At 40.1% G+C, this 23897-nt stretch overlaps 1 protein-coding gene across 3 annotated transcripts in view; it reads right to left on the bottom strand.

Annotated features, from left to right (window-relative positions):
* dscama (Down syndrome cell adhesion molecule a) overlaps nt 1-22622 on the bottom strand; it is a 91866-nt gene extending 69244 nt beyond the window's left edge. Inside the window, exon 1 of one of the 3 annotated variants that reach the window (XM_079651751.1) lies at nt 21598-22622. In XM_079651751.1, the coding sequence (XP_079507877.1) occupies nt 21598-21640 (43 nt within the window). In that variant the 5' untranslated portion in view covers nt 21641-22622. The remainder of the gene's footprint in view (nt 1-21597) is intronic. The other 2 variants (XM_079651749.1, XM_079651750.1) reach the window with 2 other exon arrangements.
* Between the last annotated feature and the right edge of the window lie 1275 nt (nt 22623-23897).

The raw sequence follows: 23897 nt of genomic DNA, 5'->3' as shown, positions 1-23897 counted from the left end.
ATAATAATGAGAGATTACTGCAGAACCCAGTTCGAAGGATATTTCCCCCAAAAAAGTGTAGTTTTTAAATGCTCTTTCTATTCTGATGTTGAGATAACTAAGACAATATATAGATATATATATATATATGTGTTATCATATAACTAAATTAGGAGCTTTATCAATATTTCCCCCATCACACCTTTTTACTCTTCCTTTCCCTTACATCCAGACCCTGAATTGCTTAACCCAGTTGAATTATGCTTCTGTTTTATTTAGTTATTACTTGAGGTGGATGTATGGGTTGTGTGCTATTGCTTTGTGTACTTCTAGATTCCATAATGTATTTATTTGTATCTTTTGTCCCCCCACTAAAAGTTCTTATGTGAGAGGTGCTATACAAATATAAATGTATTATATTATTTTATTTTTCCTATTATTATTATTATTATTATTACATTATTAATTATTATGATTATTAATAGTAGTGTTTTATTATATGTATTTATTATACTAAATAATACATTAAATCTGAATGGCAAATGAAAGAAAAATATGCTTATTTTATTTAATAAATGATATTTCGTCTGTGGAGTTGAACAGTGTGTGTGTGTGTGTGTGTGTGTGTGTGTGTGTGTGTGTGTGTGTGTGTGTGTGTGTGTGTGTGTGTGTGTGTGTGTGTGTGTGTGTGTGCGCGTGTGTGTGTGTGTGTGTGTGTGTGTGTGTGTGTGTGTGTGTGTGTGTGTGTGTGTGTGTGTGTGAGTGTGTGTGTGTGTGTGTGTGTGTGTGTGTGTGTGTGTGTGTGTGTGTGTGTGGGGGTGTGTGTGTGTGTGTGTGTGTGTGTGTGTGTGTGTGTGTGTGTGTGAGTGGGTGTGATACAGGCTCTCTGCTCCTGTCGCCAGCCCGCGTGTACGACAGCTGCCAATCCCCCTCCCCAGAGACCAAACATTTTAGCGCTTCATAAATTCCTAATGAGCACGCTCAAATCATCGCCACTTCCACCCACTGGTCGTTGAACCTGTTAAGACAAACAAACAGCACGGAGTACACGTGTTTCCGCACATTTCCAGCTGCACTCACTTCACACATGCAGCACTCTGAGGGCCTGGCCTGGAGCTGTTGAAGGGCCAACAGTTGTAGTTGTCAACAGCTACAACTCTGTGGTTTCTTATCCAAGACGAGGTAAGAAAAGGCAGAGGAGCAGTGACACATGCCTCTTGCCTACTTTTCAAAACTGTTTGGCAGATGGAGAGTCAAACATTGATGTGTAAATTCACCAATATATGAATACGTTTTTTTTTCTTAGCAGCAGTACACACATATACGTTGTGTTTGTCCCTACATGTGCTTGTAGGGTTAGGGTTATTTTGTTATTTTGTGTGTACATTGTGAAATATCCTGTTTTGTAGTTGACTTGATGCAGATAATAACCTCCAGCTTTTATCGTCCTGTCATCAAATTTCTCTGCATTTGTACATAATTCAAACATTTGGAAGGTTGCTTTAATCTATGTTTTAAAGACTAAGCATTGGTCCACACTCAGCATTAACCTAGAAGGATTACCTATTAATTATATTACTATTTCTCATTTCCTCAATATGACACATTTGATGGACAAACATTTTTGATGTAGCTGTAATAATTTTGTATGCTTGCAAAATATATAAGGGGGAAAAAAGCCAAAGAAAAAAACATTCTTAATGGCTCATTTCCCATAATGATGCATGAAAATCTCGCAAACACAGAGTAACAGCTTGTCAGTTGTTTTCTCAAGTAAGAAAATGTGTCATCAAGATGATCATAAAATCCCAGCATCTGTTACGAGTCGCAGGGAGACATACACACACACACACACACACACACACACACACACACACACACACACACACACACACACACACACACACACACACGGCTGTTATTGTGACATTGTTTAACTGCTTGTAGTTACAGGTTATTAAAAATGCATCATCCATAGAAGCATTTGCAGTCGCTGATTTTTATTTTATCTGAGTTGAATTTGAAACCTCCATTGTCTAAACTGTATTGGATTTTAGACTTTTGTTTGTTTGGCATTTTACATGTTGGAGACTCCTTGGTTAATCATTGTACCTGGGTTACTTTACATTACATCACATGTCACTTGTTAGACGCTTTTATCAAAGGCGACTTACATACTCAATACTGTGGGCAATCCCCACAGGAGTTTTTTTTCGGGTGAAGTGTCTCAGGGACACAACGAAATGCTGACTGCAGTGGGGTTTGAACCTGTGATCCCAACACCAACGCACTAGCCCACTGCGCCACACGCCTCCCCACTTTAATGTTATATTGTATTTCTGAACTTGCATTGATCATCTTACAAAGTCATTATCATCAATTTTAGGCGGTCATGTCTTTTTATTTGTTTAAAGTCACAAGAATACAAATATAAATGTACAGTAGAGCGGTCAAATGTAAAGCTCTTCTCTTTGCCTGAATGTATTGTAATTGAACCCAAACCTTTAAAAATAATCCCAATAAAAGCTTAAAATAATATAAGATACACTGTAAAAACCGATCCGCTGACTTTAGTTGAATTAATTATGTCAACAGATTTCACATAACTGTATTAGGTTAGTTGAACGCAATAATATTACGTTTGAATACAAAATATTAGGTTAAACTAAATATGATTGCTTTCACCTAATGAAACATGTGACATTTGTTGACACACAAGTCACAAGCCACAAGTCAAAGTTTCAGTTTTTTCAGTGTGTGATGGAGGCTAGACCAGAGCAAACAGCCATCACGGTCTGATTGTTTATAAGGTGAGTGAAGATGAAAGGCTGCTTCATAACTGCTTTTGTCTAAATCCACTTTGCACCAACTCATAAAAAATTGAGACGCCCACCAGCTCCACCTCCACCACCAATTTCTGGGTGGCTGGTTCCTTAAGATTGGAAAGCCTGATGGACACAAAATCCTGGCAGGTCCCAGGTCCCAACCGTTCAGAGAGATACAGTGGAAGTGCATTTATTTTTTAGCGCAGCGCCAAGAAAAACGGCGAGGGAGGGGTTTGAGTGGGGAGGCGGGAAAGCTGGAAAGCACTCCGACAGTGACACGCAGGCTGCTATTAAAAGAGAGAGCCTGGGTGAGAATGTAAAGAAAAGGGAGAAGGATAGTGGAGGAGCCATGACGGAGGTCAAAGGCTCGCTCCATCTCAGTTGTATACCACAAATTAATACTTTCTTTTTCCATTTTTCCCTTTCTCTCCGGCCTCTTCCTACATAACTCGTTTCTCCAGCTCAGCCTCCTCTGTCTGCATAATTGTGTAACCTTCATCTCTCCTTCACGCTCCTCTGAACCTGTCTCTCACATTCGGACTTGCTCCACCTTCACATGAGGATGCAGGTGCAAAGAAAACAATGCATGCACAGGGAAAGAGCTGCAGCGTAGGTCACACTGCAGTCACTGTACTGACTGATCATATCTATTTATCAAACACTGAACCTTCATGAGTCCCTGCAAAAGCAGAGCAGCCCAAAACCAACGTGCTGCAGGAAACACAGCACTTCCTCCTTAATACAGTGGTGCAGGAATGAGTCCAGGTTATAGCCATTAAGCACTTTTTTCCTCACTTCGAATTCTAACTTTGTTTTAAGATAAGATAAACCTTTATTGAACCCAGTAGTGAAATGCAGGTGTTTTACAGTGATAAGAACGGTAAGATGCCTTGAAATAAAGGCTGGGGTTAACACAAACTGAAGAGTTTTTTGTGTGTTGTCCTGGAACATGAAATACAATAGTAAATATCCCACTGGTGAAAGCTTTTATGTGTCAAAACAGAGGTTGCTAACAAGTGGCTAAATGAGAACACTCAACATCATCACGCTGATCATTAGCCGCCTTTAGCTTGGCGGTGGTGATGCGCAGAGCTGCTATTGTCCTGTGGTTTGTTTACAGCCTAGCATTAGCTTTTTACTTCTTCCAGTTGCATTTACGCTTCGAAAGTAACATGTGTTTGCCACAGATCTTATTTTCTGCAATATTCCAAAACGAAAATAAAAAACCCCATTGCATATTGTCGAAGGAGTGCTTGCGATGCTAGTTTCTGGGTTAGCCTTCAAAAGTACGTCATCAATGCACCACTCTATAAAATATGACCTTACTTTGAGTTCAATGGCAGACACTTCTTGCAGTATGTTACCAGAATTTGTACTTTGGAGTTATTTTATATGAATATTTGGTTGCAAATGAATTGCCTGAGACAAACCGACCCAGTTTATCATAATGATTTCTTAAAAGCAAAGGAGACAGTGTGTGGGTGGCTGTTGGTCGTCACACTTTTTTTTTTTGTGAAGCACTGTTAAATAATAATCTCATTTAAATCATCATCTCAGAGAAATGTAACAGACTGTTTTTTTTGCAGACAGAAAAGGCACATTTTGGAGGATTTATTGTTTAACTGGGAACCGGATGAATGTAGAAACAGAGATTCAAGATTTATGTGCAGCCTATCGATGAATTTCTGCCTCTTGTTAATTTTACTTTTAAATGAATGATCTTCTTAAGATGTTGCAACTCCTTTTTGAAAACTATGATCGTGCTGTTTCTTTATCCCTTTTATCAAATGTTCCTTCCAGTTCCTGAGACTTTTGATACGTCAAGACAGTTTTGTCCTCAAATGAACAAATTGTACAAATCTTTAAAGTCATTATATCTTAGTTATTTTTGTCAGCATCACATGCACAATATTACACCAACATACTCCCATGCCTATCATGACCCCCCCACACACACACACCCACACACACACACACACACACACACACACACACAACACACACACACACACACACACACACACACACACACACACACACACACACACACACACACACACACACACACACACACACACTAACTCACTCAGATCCCATCTTATTCGAGGTCAGTTCTCCCCGAGCCAAAACCATAAAAAGGAAAAGGTGATATTGTTCAATTATGAATCCAACACATGTATAATAGATGCATTCTCTCTTTTCTTTTGTTTGTGGTTTTAGCAAATCTCAGAGGAGGATGCAGGTGAATCCTAATGCAATGCTGCCATTGTGGAGCCTCTGCTGTCGGAGCTCAAGGGCACCGGGCGAGCCTCGGTCAGGAGAGTCCAGGCGGGCGTGTCAGAGGGATGTGGGGGGATGAGCGCTAATGTCTGGTAGCCCACTAACAGAGAGGCTGACACAGTCTCCGGCTGACAGCTGAGACAGTTTAGGAGTCAATGCAGGCAGTGATGCTGCTGGTTTAATCTGCCAACATTACAGAGAATGCTGGGAGAACAGGCTGCAAAGACACTTCATAATATTCCAAGCAAGCCTTTCCCCAATATTACATGTTCAGTAAGACCCATGAACCTCCATTCTTACAATGTCAGCAGTCGCTTCCAAATAACCCAGGCAATTTATTTAAGTAAATGCCTGATCAATACAGGTCCCACTAACACACAACATTAACAGGCCTATGCATTAGCCTGTGCATTAGCCCGCTGATGACTGATGTTTCAGGGCTTTTTGCCAGGCCTGTGTTTACCTCAACCAAACACCATTAATCAAAAAACTCATGGATGCTTCACATTGTCTCATAATGCCCTGGATGACTGAAACAACATTCTGATATAAAGCTTTTGTCTCTTGGTTTTCTCACATCAAATGATCTGCCCTGCCTGAAGCAGCTAATGTATTTAAACATTGCAGTCCAATTGGCTCTCAGCCACAGTGTGGCCGGCACCAGGTCAGAGATCTCTGTGGTGCTACAGTGGGCACCAGGGCATCTAAACATTAGGGCAACTCTACTGGGGCAAACAGGCACTGAGCCACACTGACAGCTCATGGCAGGCCATGCAGGTAATTAAGGCAGAGCTCTGCAGAGACCGCCTAGGGAGGGGAGGGGGGTTGGAGCAGGGAGATTGCAAAAGAGGGAGGGATAGTGAGGGGTGGAGGACAGGACGGCCTCATGATGACAGTGAGTAAGCATCCAACCCCCCCCTTCACCCCCTTCACCCCTTCCTCTCCTGCCCTAGGGGCTTACACAATAATCAGTAAAGAGAAGTGCAGCACAGATCCGAGATGCACAGATTGGAGAACAGGGTCTCCTCTCCCCACATCACCTGCTTCCATTTTGCCCTCATGAATAACGTTAAGCAGTGCGCTCAGTGCCATGCAGCCGCTATGTAAAACCAATGATACCCTCCTCTGATGTCAACTCTCTGGAGGGCGAGACGAGAGTCAGCGTGGAGTGGGTTGGTTGATGCATGTGAGCGCTCATTTACATGAGCGCCAAAAGGAGAGGAGGGAGTTCCCACTACTTTGAAGACCCTAATCAGTTATATCATCAAGGTCTAAATGGACAAATACTACAAATCCACTGGGACAGAGGGATAGAGAAATAAAAGAGAGATGACTAAGGAGTGAAAAAGAGACATTTTGAGTGAGTTAACAAACTCTAGTTGCTGCTATGAAGCCAATATGCAAAGCTATTGAGTCAAAGAAGAGAGGTACAACATCAATATGAGACATTTATAATGCTTCATTACTAGGGATGGGTATCGTTAGGATTTTATCGATACCGATACTGCTTATTGATACCGGTATTTTTCGATACTCTTATCGATACTTTTCAATAATTTGGTGCTCAAAATTATAGACATGATAAGAAGATGTGAAGATTAAATAACAGTCATTTTATTGTACCATTATTCAGTTAAAACGAGACGCTGCGTGTGCACCTCCTAAACCGGAAGCTCCGGTCGGCTAACCATAATAATGTTTATTATTTATAATTGTAATGATGGATTATCAGTAATCATTTTAAAGTTACACAGAGACATTGGATTAACCATTTTTATGCCCTTGAATACAACTTTTGATCACAAAACAGCAAAGGTAAGACATAATTATCATCATGGCTACGTAAAGTGAAGTTGTTTTCTTGCTCTTTCCTGGCTTCTAGTTCAGTGAGTTTTGGTCGTACAGTGATGAGACTTATACCAATGGAATCTGTGGAATCTCAGCTTTCATGTGATATGTTGTTTGTGCAGTTAAAATGACGGCGGCTAAAACATCCAATTACCGAGCTTAAACCATAGCTGAGGATCTTGGGTAATCAGTTCAGTGGCTGTGTATAGCAATGATGCTCGAAATGTCCCATATAGGCCTACGTCTGTTTCCGGTTATTTTTATTTTGAAATTCAGTTCCTGACGGACGCCAAAAACCCCAGATATATAGATATGATATAGAATCAAACAAATGAATAAAAACAAGGATAATTGTGTGTTATTGTTGAGTAAATAACAGTGTGTTATTTAGAAAAGAATAACAAATTAGAAGGAAAAAAAGATTTAAAAAATACAGATTTCAGTATTCTGAGGCTTTGAGCCCCATTTTGCTCGCGGACGGCAAAAAAAGTCAGACATTATATGATTTAAAATAAAAACAATAATCGTGGCTTGATATTGAGTAAGAACACACAGCTTCTCCGGACAAAAAGACGTACTGCAGGCACGAACTACCAATAGAAATACATTGCTTTTAAAATCGTTCAGTGTGACACGAAAAAAAGAGGAAAATTGTGTTGGTGAACACGAATCAATAGATTAAATGTCGTGACTACAACACGAAACACCGTGAGACTGGGTTGGCCCCTATGGTTTGCCCCCGGGAGTCTCACAATAATAAGAGCGCTGTTAGGAGAGATGACGAGTGGCATTCACAGTGGCCAATCAGAGTGGTAATCAAACCGAATACGTCACACGGGGTGAGGGTTCCTAACCAACCAGAATTGTTTAAACTAAAGAAGTAGCGTAATTCATACACCGATAGCAGCACCGTTTGACCAGCGGCTTAACGGTATACCAATACCGTCCAATCAGGTACCGGTACTGACTTAGTACCGGTTCTCGATACCCATCCCTATTCATTATACTTGTTAGAATTGAAATTGCACTATTGTCCTCTGACACATTACACTGCATTATATTTGTGTCCATGACAATCACTTTTTCTCCTTAAGCGGGTTTAAAGCCATGCTAGATGCTCTGAGGATTGCGATCTGTCAGACTAACCACTTGTACCCTAGCTGAAACATCTCTTATATTGGACTATTGTGATGGTGAACACAGCAACATTATACCTGACAAACTTCACAATGCAAGCATTTTCATTGTTAGCATGCCAATGTTAGCATTAAGCTATTTTGAGTCTATGTATAACCTCACAAAATACCTACCATGGCTGCTTTTATAACAAGATAGTTTTTGACTATTTGAACAAATACTGCAGCTTAAAGAAACCGTTTTGGGGGATTTTGGCAGTCGTCAGGGCCGAGAAACATCCCTACGCACTCAAACACTGATGGCACACCCATCTCAGCCATCAGCAGCTATTTGGGGTAAGATATCTTGCTCAAGGATACTTTGACCTTTAGGCTGCTCCACCTCCTGAAAACAGCCACCCATATTTACAGTAAATCTCAGCAATAGTCAGAACAGTTCTACAGTCATGTAGAGTCAGTCAAATGTTGTATGTAACAATCACAGCACATTTTAAACAGTTTAACTAATTGGTTGGTTAGGGTTAGGGTTGGGGAAACATTATTTCTGTTTCAGTCAAATGTTAAACTCTAAGTGAGCTGACAGAGAGGGAGAAGGAGAAGGCAGGTGGATTTCAGGTGAGCCGAGAGGAGGACATTAAAGTCAGCAGGGAGGGGATGAACCACGAGATTAGCTGAAGGAGGAAGGCTGACAGCTTGAAGATCATCTACATATTATATACAGCACAGAAACTGGTCTGTGGTCCCTATAGCTCATTCCCCCCATCATGACATCTATACGGGGGTTAATATTCATATGTCAGCCGTTTCAATAATATTAAGGCTTTAAGTTTCACAAAAAAAGGGTGTGAACGCTTTGAGTGACAGGTGGGGGCCATCTCAGTTGGCTAGAAGCTAGCTGGCTGCTCTAATTCGTCATATAGGCCCACATAAGCTCCACCCACTTTCTTTGCCCACTTTTGGATTAGCTGGGAGTTAGGCGTTGCTAAAATGGCGACAGTTGAAGCCGCCCACTTTGAGCCTCACGGCAGCTCTGCAGCCTTGTTTTATACATTCTATTATAATCGTAATGTAATATGTACTTACATATAGGTATAGCATAATAAGGGATTAACAATTGGGATTTGCAGAGGAAAGAAGAAATACGCACTGTAATTGTTTACTTGGTACTTTTGGGGTGCAGTACTGTTATTCAGAGTTGAGCTTTAAGAAAAGGGTCAAGCAGCTTAAAGTGTAAGTAAAGGGTAGGAAGATATAAAGGTGAATACGACGCCTCCAATTTTACAATGTAATTGAAGGTTAGGAAGACGAAACAGACTCACAGCACTTTTACATTACATGCTAACATCTACCTATTCACATTTAAATGCAAACAATACTGACAGGGCTGCCATACAATATGCCAACTCGCTCATCATAGAACTTAATGCAAAAGGCATTCTAAGAACAGAATCGTTATGGTTCTTCAGCTTTGGACACAAGAAAAAGAGGGGCTTTAAGAACTATGAAGAAGTTAATTCCTTGCAACATGTGCCCCTGGAGACCCCTGCTGTGGCAAGAAGTACCCCAGAGGAGGTTTCAGTACTGTGCATTGTGTTCAAATGTCTGCGGACAGATATTGTCCCCGCAAACATGTTATAAGGATGCAGGCATAAATAAAGGTTAAGTTTGAACATGTGCGTGGTCCAACCAATAGGGTCGAAGGCTTGTATTTGCTGCAAAGCTGGGCTATGGAACCCTACTGCTGATCTTCCTGTTCACAAAAATTGGACATCAATTAAATATCAAAATCCAATTTAGTCAATGGCCAGTTTTGTCCTTTCCTATTTTTGACTTGAGCATAAAATCCACGGTAGGAAAAACCAGCAGTAAGATGTTATTTGTGTTTGATTCAGAAACAAACTCAATTGTTTTTTCAAATTCCAACTTTGGATGTTTGATTGAATAAAAAACAGAAACGATTTATTGATTCATCACCAAAGTTGTATGGAAAAACTCAGTAATGCTTTATGACTAATATGTTTTTCCTTAAATTGTTTTTTTTTATAAATAAACTTGACTGAAGGCAAGTGGTGACTAAACATAGCAACTCAAATGCAACATGGATGGTGAGCTAACCACAGGCCGGACACGTGACTGAAGAAGCACAGACAATCCAGAGTGCTGCTGTTCAGTTTGTTTTCAGTTAAAGGCTTTATTTAGAACTCAGGTGTGTTCATTTCTGCCCGATGTGAGTCTATTTAAACATTATTGGAGGGTGAACATAGAAACCAGCCAGTGATTTTAAGGGGCAGTTCTTAAAATAACAACAATTTGAGAGGAAGCATTGCTCTTCCTAAGATTTTTGTTGATTTACTCCTCTATTTCAAAAGAGAAGGATGTGGTAGGCAACTAAATGATTTTAGCATCGCAAAAAATGAATGCAATAAATAGGAAAGTAATACAAAAGACTATTTTGCAGTTGTGTGTATCTTGCAACACTAGATGTCCATACACACATATTAGATTAAACGTTTGTATATTGTCGCTGTATAAGCTTACATGGTTTACATTACATTGATTAAAAGGCTTTATAGAGAAGTATTAAGGTGTAACAAAGTGATGTTTTACATGCATTGCATTATCAAGTACAAAAACCCTATGGCTAATGCAGTAAAATGGATTCAAAGAATACCGGACTCACAAGAAGAGGTTGTCTGATATGTTGAATGCTCTTTCATTTGCAGCCATTGCAGTGCTGTTCTGCATCATGTGGGGGAAATAAAAGCCATTTGCACAAGAGAAACAAAAAGGCGGAATAAGCAGTTGACAGTGGAGGGCAAATCAAAGTCCTGGGGTTAAATGGAACTGTGGGTCAGATGACTAGACATCACTGCATTTCCGCCTAAAGCCATGCTCCTGTGCCTCAGACCCCCCCCCCTCCATCCCCCTCCACTCTCTGCCTCCACCCTTGCATCCCCTCCCCTCAGCCTTCCATTTGCCTCTAAGGCGAGAGTATTTAATGCTCAGTAACCCCACTGCGGGAGAGAGTGGTCTCTTGTTGCTTACAATTTCTATTATTATTTAATATCTATCTCTTTTTGTTCAATTCCTTTTGTTCATAATTATTATGTTTTATTGCTTATGTAAAGCATGAAATGTGCTATATAAATAAACCCATTCTATTACATATGTGAATTTAGGTTTCTCCGTCCAGGGATTTGAATCCCAGAATAGTCATGACTCTTATAGTGGGCATACATGGGCCCTCGTTATGTAGTCCTACAGGAGCTTGTCCATATAGCACCCTTATAAATCACCCTGATGGATACACGGTTAATTGAGAGCAACACAGACAGCCAATGGTAAGAAAATGGCAGCGCTCTGCATTAGAGCTGCACTCAATCTAAACACAGGAGTGATCCTTTAATAATCATCATGTTTTCTAGGATTATTAGCAGCAGTATTCCAGATCATAATGCACCCTTCCATCCCTCCCTGTCCTACCTGGACTGTGTGCATCACACAGCCTGCTGCATGGGGCTCTGCAAACACTGCCAGGCAGCAAAACACACATCAACGTATTCAGAGCGTTTAGTGCCCGGGATTAATCAAATTATAATTTAATCATCTGATCAAACAGCAATTAGCATAATCACTTCTGTGGAAGGCCTGATAGAGCGGAGACTGGAGCGCAGTGGAGCTGGGGGCTAGCAACACTTTAATGAAACATTTGCCAGAATGTTTGAAAATGTTACACATTCCGGGCTGTGGAACAGAGCTGGATTCAGAATGCTAATCAACGCTGTTTGGTTATGCCTAATGAATACGTCCAGTAGTGAGCCACTGGGGAAGAAATGGACAGAAATTGCCATGATTTATTTTTGGTGTTCTATTTTCTTCACAGAAAGAATAAATCCCTTTATTATTGCAACATCAAATTATTCAACATCTTATCTTTTTTAATGTATTTTCTTACCTTATATTCCATCCAAAGAAGCCAGACTCTGTAGAGCACCATGTTGGGCCTTCTGGTGTTTGACTAACGCTTTGATACTGTTGCAGAATTGGCTGAGCTTTAATAATTTACATTGAAAATATATTGATTGAAGTCAATACATTGTACATAAGACTTCAAGTTTTGTTCTTTACATTTTTGGTTTACCATGCTTGTTGCCCACTTATATCTCTATTTGTTGTTATTCTTTAAACGTGTTGGAACTCTAGAGAAGGTAATACATTAAAGATTGAGAACAGCAATCATTGCAATGCAATTTCTTTTTTTTTAATTCTATGAGGGGAGTTATAGGAATCTGAAATGTCATTGGTTTCAGAAGGACACCAGACGCTCTGTTCTCTTTTGTCTCAGAACAAATATACCACAAAGTTAGATGAGACACAAGTGACATGTAAGTGATTTGACACTAAATAAACCATACCAAGAGGGCTAGGAAGACACCTCTTTAACCCCAGTGTTCAACATTTTCTACAAAGAACAATATTCATAATGCATCTATCTAAAGCATTCTGCAATACATAACAAGGTTTTGGAGGATAATTCAAGGGCACCTAAATATTAAATGAGTCCTAACATTCACATTGAACATATGCAAAATGTGCACTAGTGGGGTATATTGTAGATTCAAGGCAATCAAAATACATAGAAGGGTCAAAGTCAACAATGCATAACTCTGGGGAAACTGTCATTCTGCTCAAGGCAACTAAATCATTATAATGATTTGGGAAGCCAACAATTATTTTTGTCGGATTAAAGAAAAAATGTATGCTGGTCAAAATATTTGAATGTCAATGTAGACAGAAACCATGATCTGTGGATTAAGGCAAACACTTTGTGAATGTCACCATGCCAGTAAACATAAATTATGATTGCAAATGTGTATGAACATAATACATAATGCGCAGACAACTTTAGAGGAAGCCCCCTGATACTTCCTCCTACATGTATTGCCTCTGGCTTTTAATATGTTCATACCTGACAGCACATCTCTGTTGTAACTGGTGTGAACACAACAAAGCTCTTTGCATGTCTTTATTATGACTGCCTTTCTCAGGAGGGGAAGGGGGGGGCTGACTACAACACTGATAACATGTATGCGTTCTGTGCTGAGCTCAGTCTAAACTACATTTTACAGAGGCTCCTCTGCTGTGGAATATTAGCAGTGGGTCAGTTTAGCTTATCCCCCTAAATTGTAGTGATGCATCAGTGAGTATTGCCTCATTAGAATAGCAAAGGTAAAATAAACCAAAAACAAAGTGTTGCCACTGCGTTTGGATGCTAATTCAGTCACTGCTGACAACTTATGAAGACATTAATCCGTTATTATGACATTGATATGACCTGGCAAACACACAGAACATTAATTTGTTGTCTTATTATCTATACAACATTCACTAGCTTTTCCTAATATCTGTTGTAATATCTGTTTTTCTATGAATCCCAGAACATTATTCCAAATCAAATGTTCTTGATCTGATTAAATTCAACTTCATATTTTCCTGACATTAAATACATAATCATTGAGTTCTAATGTCAGCTTCTTTTTAAATCATTTAACCACACATACATACGGACACAGATTGTAGCACTAAGGAGGAAAAGCTGGGTATTTTTCCTACTGGATATATAATAGAGAATGCTGAGATTTAATCAGTATCCAACATATGATACAATATGGGATGCACTGGACGTGGCGAGTATAGGGCTGTTTCTGCATGGAGAAGCGGCTGATTTGATATGATTCTTAGAGCTTTAGATTCCACATTACACAAGCTGACTGTGTCCCTCGGCCCCCTCTCTGCCTCCTCTTTTTCTGCCTCACTACACACTATCATCTCCTTAAGCATTCTGGTCTGGGTTAAATGAAACCTTTAACAGTTCAATGTGCATTCATTAACATATGCTTGAGCCTACTCTGGTCTGAACAGCCAAGCTAAGGCACAAGCACAAACAGTGGAGCGACACAAAAACCCTGACCCGATGCCACTGACACATCCTGGTGTGATTAGAGAGGCCCTGAAAACAGCATGACACTTATACCTTTGAATCTTAGTCCTTTTTTCATAATCTGAATTCTTAATCTCGATGATATAAACATCTAGAATTGATGTAAAAACCTTCAAGTGACTGGATAAAGTCAATGCAAAAATGAATTCAAGCGTTGCTTTATCATTAAATGTCAATTATCATAACATAATGTAGCCTAAAACTAAAGAATATGGATTTGAATTATTGTAATCACTGTCTACCTTTAAAACCTGCATTAACATCAGTTGAAGTAAATTATGTGTGTTAATTTGAATTAGTCAAAGTGATAGGACAAGTAAATACAACACATTTTCATTTAGTAAATTCAACATAACTGTGGTAAGTATTTAGCATAATTGGAGTTAAGAAATAAAACATAAAATAGGTAGATTGAACATAATTGTATAATGTAGCATTGAAAAAGGATGGTTTGGTGAGATTTGCTTACATTTAAGAAGTACTATTTAGATTTCTAGTCTTTTCCCCAATTATTCAACATAGTTAACCGGTTGATTACATTACATGTCATTTGTTAGACACTTTTATCCAAAGCGACTTACATACTCAATACTGTGGACAATCCCCACAAGAGGAAGGGTGAAGTGTCTTGCCCAGGGACACAACGACATGCTGACTGCAGTAAGACTCGAACTTGCAACCCCTGATTCGAAGTCCAGCACGCTATCTACTTAGCCACAGCCACTGTAGGTTGATATTGGTTTACTATGTAAGCAAATGTAACATTATATCTTTGTGTAGTGAAGAAATGTATACATGAGCAGAGAGGGTGTTTTATCCCTAAGAGTGTTGTAATCTCAGTTTTTCTGTCTTCTGGTTAATAGCCGAGGACACGTGCAGTCTATGGTTCACATTAGCAAGCTAATAGCCGCCTCTCTGCACTGCGCTCAGTGGTTACCGCTAACCGACAGTGTTGTCACAGAAGTTCAATGACCCCCTTCCGATTCCCCTTCAGGTAACACCGTTAGTTCTATCAGCACTTCTGTAGTTTGCAATGTTCTTTATGTTAGCACCATTACCTGCTAGCCGCTGGCTTAGCTTGTTGCTAAGATGATTTGTACGTGGAAACTAAACTGTGCTCCTTAATTAATCATGTTTGAAGTCTGAATCAAGTCCTAATGAAAACGCTGATCTTTTAATAAGCGGAGGAACCTTTTCTCCAGCAGCCCCTCGTCATCCTAAACAGAAAGCTAAAAATACACATGCACAGCCAATGCAGGAGCGCCGCTGTGTATTTATACAGCTTATTAGCGTCCAATTGAGCATTTGTCAGATCCCCCCCCCCCCCCCCCCCCTGGCGCAGCGGAGCAAAAACAACATTAGGCCACTTCCCCAATTTATCTCTTCATAACTGGAATATGTTGTCCCCGTTCCATTTAGGTTTTAATAGACACTTCTGCAAGGGCCCTTTAAAAGCTCAAGCACCACTGAAGTGAACTCTACAGCAGATTTTACTCTGTACAGCGCTGAAATGTTTATATGTAGATGAGCTGGCAAATGTGTCCCATAATTCAGAGCAAAAGTGCAGATGATTCTATTCATACATAACCACTGCAAGGCTGTGGTTTTAATCTCCTAAAGACTCACTGAAAAAACTGAAACGTTGGTTAGCTGAAAGTAAATAATATTGAATTTTAATAAAAAAATATTAGGTTCAACTTAATATTTAAACTAACCTAATACAGTTATGGGAAATGTGTTGACATAACACATTTAATTAATGTCAATGTTTCAGTTTTGTCCGTGCATATTCAAATATCAATGAACAAATAAACAGCATATAAAGGGTTAATTCCCAATTAACTGTTATTATGTGGAAAGAGTGCAGCATTAGGGTCACCTGAACAGTGTGTAATGTGGTGATTATTATTCACCCGCGGATCTATGGGTTGGGGAATTGTTGCGCACGGACATTATAGTTAACCGGACTTCCTGTTGATGTGAAATCCGAAAACATTTTTTTTTTTTTATTAATACTTTATTCCGAGTGTGCTTGCTTTTCTCTTTGAAGGTCATCACATAACGGCATTGTAATACACGGTTCGGCTGCATTAAATATTATATATCTGCCGTAGTTTGCTATTTATAGAGCCCTGATGAGAAGACTTCTAGACAAACAGGAATAACTGCCGCCGAAACTGAATATGTGACGTGAATCATAGATATATCAGCAATCAAACAAAATCTTCAATTTCTCTTCACACAATACGTCTCCTCGCAGTATCAACACTAATTCGGCTGACTTTTATATTTGATCCAATCGGTATATTGGTATATTTACACCATAATGGCGCACAACTGATATAAAAGGACAACTGGTGGTTAAAGCACGTTATTGAAATGTATTATTTTTATTATTAGATATTAATAGGAGACACAGACAGACAAACTAATAAGGCTTTATTTAAACATGAAAGAATACTTTAGGTTAAGGTCTTATTTTGAATAAGAAAAAAGCTTTGGGGGTGTACATATTAAGCCTGACAAAGTACTAATATATTGATTTCCTGCAATGTGAACTAATGTATGTTTAAGCACTTATTTTAACTGATATTATACTCTTATAAGATAAGGTGACCAGATTTTCCAAATTAAAACCGGGGACATTTTGAGTTTTGCGGTCAAAATCTCATGAACATATCCAATTTTCTTCACTGTTAATCAAAAAAGGGGGACAATTCTGGTTCAATGTAATTTAAACATTTTAACTGTTGGATACAAACAGGACGATAGCTCATATATGAGACTTCAAAGGTCTTTCATTTTGAAACTGTACATCAGCTTGTCCAGATTCTCTCTGAGTGACTAGATGGGGTGTCCTGCTATCAACCTGAAGTGAAATAAGTCTTTGATACTGGATAGTTTTTGTTTTATTCTTATCTAAAAATAGAGGGATGATAGCTCGTATATGAGACTACAAAGGTCTTTTATATTGATTATCTACATCAGATTGTCCTGATTCTCTCTGAGTGACTAGATGGGGTGTTCTGCTATCACCCTGGAGTGAAATAAGTCTTTGATAATTTGACAGTTTTTTATTTATCCTTGTATAAAAAAAGAAGGACGATCGCCCATACATGAGACTTCAAAAGTATTTTATTTTGAAACTCTAAATCAGAATTAGATGGGGTGTCCTGCTATCACCCTGAAGTGAAATAAGTCTTTGATTGACTTCGAATGACTCTTTGATAATGGACAGTTTCCATTAAATAATAATCAAAATATAGATGGACAATAGATCTACATTTGAGATTTTAAACAGCATACATTTTAAATTGTGCTTCAGAAAGTAATGTTATTTTAGGAGTGTTGTGAGATGGTGTCAACATCAATTGAAATTTGTCACCCAGTGGAAATGTTAGATATGTCTTCATAACTGTATCCTACATTTTACATTCACTCAGTTATAATGTGGTAGTTATACGTAGTTTGTTTTAAATTATTATTGATCACATTATATAGGACATATTTCTTAATTTAAGCTCCAGTATATATGAATATGTTTGGTGTGTTTTTTAGGTATATTTGTTATTGACCGAGTAAACGCTTTTATTTTGAAGGCAGTTTTTACAGGCCTCTACCGTAAAGCATAGGATATTCGCGCACCGCAATACAACGTGGGGGCTGGCTTGACTGTGTTTTCCGAAGTGGGGGCTGGCTTGATCACAGTCTGTAGTGTTTACCCAGTGTTTCCTGACATGAAACGTTTTATTTCACCTTGCTATGTGTTTTTAACGTATATTAAAAAACGGGGACATTTCCGGGGACAGTTTCAACCGGGGACAGGCCAATACAAACGGGGACTGTCCCCGGAAAACGGGGACGTCTGGTCACCCTATTATAAGATGTATGTAGACAGTATAAGAAATGTGCAGAATATGACAGTTTAATGGTGGAGGTATAGACACATATTGATTGATGTCTTGTAATGCACTGTTGAGGAACCTGCGACCCAGGTTTTTCATCTCCGACCTTGTCAGATATTGAACAATCAATAAATAAAGGACACAGAATTATTAAATATAAAATGCAGAATATAAGCACCACTACATATTTACAACTGTTACACATGCTGATAACGCAAATGTTTCCAACTTAGGATCAATAAAGTATATCTTATCTCTTTCGACTCCACTTCGAGCGATATAATTACTAACAAAGCACTTATATACTAATAAAGGACTGGCTTATCTAAAGCCAGTTGAGTAGCACTTGAAATGTTTTAGCTCTATGAAACCTGATGTACTTATATGATTCTGTTTTCTTCAAGTTTGTATCTTGTTGGTCGAACGGACTTATTGTAAGTCGCTTTGGATAGAAGCGTCAGCTAAATGCAATGTAATGTAAGATGATCGATGGCTATGCCATATTGGCCTCTGAACCTTGACAAGTGCATGTTTCAGGCTTATCAATTAACAACAGGAGGGGTCACAGACATAAGACCAGCTGTTATATAAAGCTCTTCTGACCTTAGCTGGCATGTGGGTATATATAATGCTGCCCATTATGGGCACAATACATTTTCACCCATTTATTAATTATATGTTTTACATTTGAGTGTTTCCTAACCCCTAAACCTCCAGGGATGCACACAGTTTAATACTGGCAACTTCTTATTATGGGACATACGAAAACGTCTTTTAAAACTACAATTCCCAGTAGAGACGTGCCATAGAGCAGATTGCAAAACACACAATAGCCAGCATGTGTAGTTCTGGGGATGGGGCGGGGGAGGAGGGGGGGCGGGGTGGACCCGTTCAAATCCAGTTTTGGACAGTCTGCCGTGGTTCCATCCCATTTCAAAGTGTTGTTCGACGCTCGGCGTAACCCTCGGCGCACACTCAAACATCCAATCACAGAGCTTGAGGACTATCACGGGGTTTGTCAAGCGAAGCGGAGAGAATACTTACTTCCGGGTGTGAAATTCTCTAAAGCAACTACTATGAGCAGCTCCGACCCTCGGTCCTGACGGACTCCAACTTATGTTTATTAATCAAACAAATACATAAACACAAGGATAATTATGTGTTATTGTTATTGAGTAAATAACAGTGTGTGGTTTAGAAAATAATACAAAATTAGAAGGAAAAAACGATGAAACAATACAGATTTCAGTATTCTGAGCCCCTACTCTCCCCATAACTGACGGCAACAAAAGTCCTACATAATTAAATTAAAATAAAGAAGTAAAAACAATAAGTGTGGCTTGATATTGAGTAAGAATCTGGGATCTCTATGGATCTGCGGAGAGCATTTTGCCGCGATCCCAACTCCTCTATTACCAACGTTCAGGGAGCTCTATGCAAGTCAATGGGACGCCCTGCCCGTTGAAAACTGACTTCCAAGGGGTACCCTGTACGTAATAAAGTGACGGGGAGGGGCCCTGACCGTCCGTCAATATATGACGGGTTGGGAGTGAGAACGTGTTGGTCTGTTCGGGGAAAACAAATGTGCAGCAGAGAGTCTAAGATCAACAATCACTGCCCTTTTATTAAGTCAATTTAGCATGGAACAGAAAGAGGAACATTACAAAGGGGGGATTGTCATAGGCAGATGCACTCTGGGTAATTGTAATTGCTGCCACAAAAACAACATTTGATTCTCAGAATCAATAGAAAAGGTCAGTGTCAAATAAGCCCGGTCTGTCGATATGAATTGCACCGCATCAGCAGCGACCACAAACGCAGCGTTCATCACAAGAACAAGTGCTGTGCTGCCATTCAAAGTTTGCATGTAGATGTCTAAAGCAGCAGCCATTTTGCAGTGCTGTTGCCTGGTCCAAAGAGACTGAGCGAGCCATTCAAAAGCAACATCATTGAGTGAGATTTGAAATGGACATCGTCTGTTTCTCGAAATGGTCTCGCGTCAGCTAAAGAAAGGGTCTTTGGCACACTACCGTCACTGTTTTGACTCCATTCTCTCCTATAAATAAGCACTGCCATCATGGAACCCTTCAGCATGGCCACAAAATGGTTTTCCTGTCATCTTCGCTTGACGCATCGCCCTCTACTCTCACATTGTGTCCACTTTGGATTTTTTCTTAACCCCCCTTTTTCCTTCGTCTACGTCTTTCAAAAGATATTCTAAATACACCAATTTTCTTTCGTGCTGATTTCTGCTCCCCAACACACGCACAGAGCCACCCCCCCTACCCCATAGCCCCCTGTCCTCCTTACTGCCCCCCTCCCTCACACACTCTTCTTGTATTCGCTGTAAAAAAATTAAATCACCTTCCAAACCTATCTTTTGAGGATTTCCCTGTGCACAAAATAGGATTTGAATGCATTTTGCGTGATGTGCACTTGGGCAAAGGGTGATAAGGACTTGTCTTTTATTTCCAATCCAAAATGACTCCATGTCTTTGCTTCTAATATGGCGGGTGCATTGACAGAGAAAAAGCACAGTCAACCGATATCATCCTTTTTCTAGAAGACGCTCGACAGATCCAACAGAAACCATGCACACATGCAATCTCCAAGTTATTCCATACTTTAAATTACAAATTCATGAAGGTCCACTTTACACATTATAGCATGCATGTAAAAAAAGTACATTTTTTTATAAGCAAAAGTGTTAGTTTGGTGAATTTGGGATTTGAAATGTAATTCTGTTATCTAAAAAGAAATGATTTTAGTTTTATTAGTGAATTTTGTTTTCAGTTTGAATCTAATTTACAGGCAGGTTTGAGATTTAAACAAACAAATGGTGAATGCACCAGGTGTAACATGCTATTTGTTACACACAATTATTCACAAATTAATCATTTGTAATAATTCAACTGTGGGACACAGTGAAAGGCAAACGTATTAATATGCTATTTGAGCATCTCAAAATGCTGTCGGATAATGCATCCAGACTGAGGCCCAATGCAGTTTGATAGGAAGCAATTAATAATGCTGAATTGTACAAACTTAGAATAAAACCAGATAATTAAGACGTTTCATTTAGGGTCATATCATTTCCAAACAAATCATTAGGAAAAAAATAACAAACACATACAAAATGTCCTGTTCCTCACGCAGTGCAGGCTGCACCTAACACTCAACCTACATTTCTCCTCTCCCTCTGCGTGTGTGCGTGTGTGCGTGTGTGTGTGTGTGTGTGTGTGTGTGTGTGTGTGTGTGTGTGTGTGTGTGTGTGTGTGTGTGTGTGTGTGTGTGTGTGTGTGTGTGTGTGTGTGTGTGTGTGTGTGTGTATTTCTCCCTCGCTCTATTTGATAAAAGGCTCATCTTAAATGTGGAACTGCATGAGTGGTAACACGTCCACAGCCTTCATTATAATAAAGGTTAATGTGGATGGAAGTAAAGAGCCGCAGTGTGTGCAGGACACAGCAACAGCCTGTTCTACCGTCCAATTTTCCAGGACAAAAAAAATCAATATCTCCAATGTGCAAATGCTTAAAAGCTATTTGTGATATTATGCGAACACTGTGTCTGGTGGCGTAATTAACCTGCACCTGAAGTTTAACGTACACAAATGCATCACCTACCATTCAAGATGCACTGGGAAAAGATAAGAGCCAATATCCACATGCCCCGCTCCGTTCAATATCCAAGCTTATGCTTTTTCTTCTTCTCTCCCCGCACTCTTTCTTCTTCTTATTTCTTCCTTTTATTTCTTCAACAAGTCAATTGCAATGAAAGAAAGAAAGAAAGAAAGAAAGGGGAGCTTGCAAATCTCTCTCTCTCCCTCTCCCTCTCTCTGTTTCTCTTTCTCCCTCTCTTCCTCTCAATCCTTCACGTTGGGAAGAAGGAGATGAAAAAGAGGAGGTTTGAGCTTCTTCCTTCTGCTGATTGTCTTCTGGTACGGGAGACAGTGTATGATCCACAACTGTGCGTCTCCGCTTCTTTATTTTTGGACCGACCGCACCGCACCGCGCCGGGCCTCAGCGCAGCCGTCCCCCCGTGTAGGAGCGCTGCTCTGCTTGGAACATGAGGGATCTCGACTCGGTATGCTCCGGTCCAGGTGAGCTCTGCCGCGGCTGCTGCTGCTGAGTCAGAGGGTGGAGAAGCATAGGACAAATTGCCTGTGCGCACACCCAACTCCACAATTTAAAGCCAAAAACCCCCCAAAAGGTTCCAAAATCGGAAAAATAATCAATAAATAAAATAAATAAATTCACTGAAAACAGACAAACATGTCCTCTCAGGTAAATGAATAAAATGCGTAAAGTTGGATTTGATTGTTAGCTGCGCTGGAAACTCATTCTCTCTTCGCCGCCTCTCTCCGTCCGGCGAGCAACAAGCACACGCATCTTCCCCCCGCAGCCGCACACACAAACTGCGCACACTGGTCCATGCGCTTAAAAGCTGCCCTGCCTCAGAGCACTGTGGAATAAACCCTCGCCTCCTACTCCGCAGCCGACTCTCTCGCTCTCCATTGCCTTAAAGGTGCAGGGGTGAGGGGCGCACAGCTGAGCCTCTGGCTTTAAAAAAAAGTGTCTTTTATTTCAACACAGAGGTGGAGGATCAAGGTGTCCCACGTTGACAACAGGGAAAACTACACAATAACACAAGCTAGAGAGAATTAGCCCATGCAGGACCTCCTTTCTATGGTTTGCTGGTGCTGCTGTGGTGTAGCAGGCTGGAGGATGGATGCTGAAGGGGGAGGGATGGAGGGAGAGGGAGTGATGTAGGCTTCACCTGACTGGATACAGTGTACGCTTTGCTGAGGGAAATACATGGTAAAATATCTTAATTGCAGGAGTTCAGATCCTGTATTTTAATGTGTTTTTCTGGATAATTTATGAGACTGGGGGCATTGTGGGGATCCTGTCAGCCTAACCCCTGCATTCATTAATTGACCTTGACAGCTATAAGCAGCAACCCCCCTAATGCACCAGGGGGCATCAAACAGCGGCCATGTCAGACATCCACAGCCCCCCTGCATGAGTTCACCTCCATCCAAGACACACAGGAGGAGGCTGTGGAGTAATATGTAAAATCTAAAGCCCTCCTCAACATAGTATTGCAAATATATTTTATTTGGGATAATAAGGTGACTTGATATTAAAATAGTCAAAAATCCTGAACATGTTGATCTGTAATTAATGTTTTGACTATCTAAACATGAAGGTACCATAAACACCAAACTGTATTTCAATTTTGAGTCTTCAGCAAACACACATCCCTGTTGTGTTTTTCAGGCACAGTGTTGTGATAAGAAAGTCACATTTGCATTATATGTGGAAATTGAAATGCACTGACATCCGCTGCCATGTGACTGTTTGAATCTAGCGTGGCCCATTTATGTTCAAATACTGTAGCAGGCGAGCCAGGCTTTATGCCCAGATACACTGTCTGTCTCTTAGACTCAGCGTCCACATCAGACCTGCACATGAACACACTCTGCACCAGGAACACAGGACCTGTCACTGCCTGTCTGGCCCCTGCGTGCACTAACAGCAAGGCAACCCCAAAATAAAACACATCATCAGCACTGATCCCATCCCAACCAAGGCGTCAGACTGGAGGAAAACATGCTGCTGTATTCCTCACACATTAAATACATTTGTTTGTGTTGAATTTGCCTAATCCCCCTCGCTGCAGGGAGGGGGGGTGTTGTTCTTCCAGTTCTGCTTCTGTGAGAATTGTGTACAGCTCTGGCCGGCAGCCTGGCACCTCACCACCCTTTGCAATGTGTTAGATACAATTTTATAACAGATATAGGACGTACTTAAACTGGTTTACACAGTGGCATCTATGTTCTAAATCTAAATGTTGGTTGTTTGTGTTATTTCTTTGATGTACTTTGAGATCCCAACATTCCCCTTATTTCATACATTTTTAG

Source organism: Notothenia rossii, assembly GCF_949606895.1.
Source record: "Notothenia rossii genome assembly, chromosome: 9".
NCBI classification, from domain to species: Eukaryota; Metazoa; Chordata; class Actinopteri; order Perciformes; family Nototheniidae; genus Notothenia; species Notothenia rossii.
The sequence above is the reverse complement of the archived record's forward strand: the minus strand, read 5'-3'. Positions and strand labels throughout refer to the sequence as shown.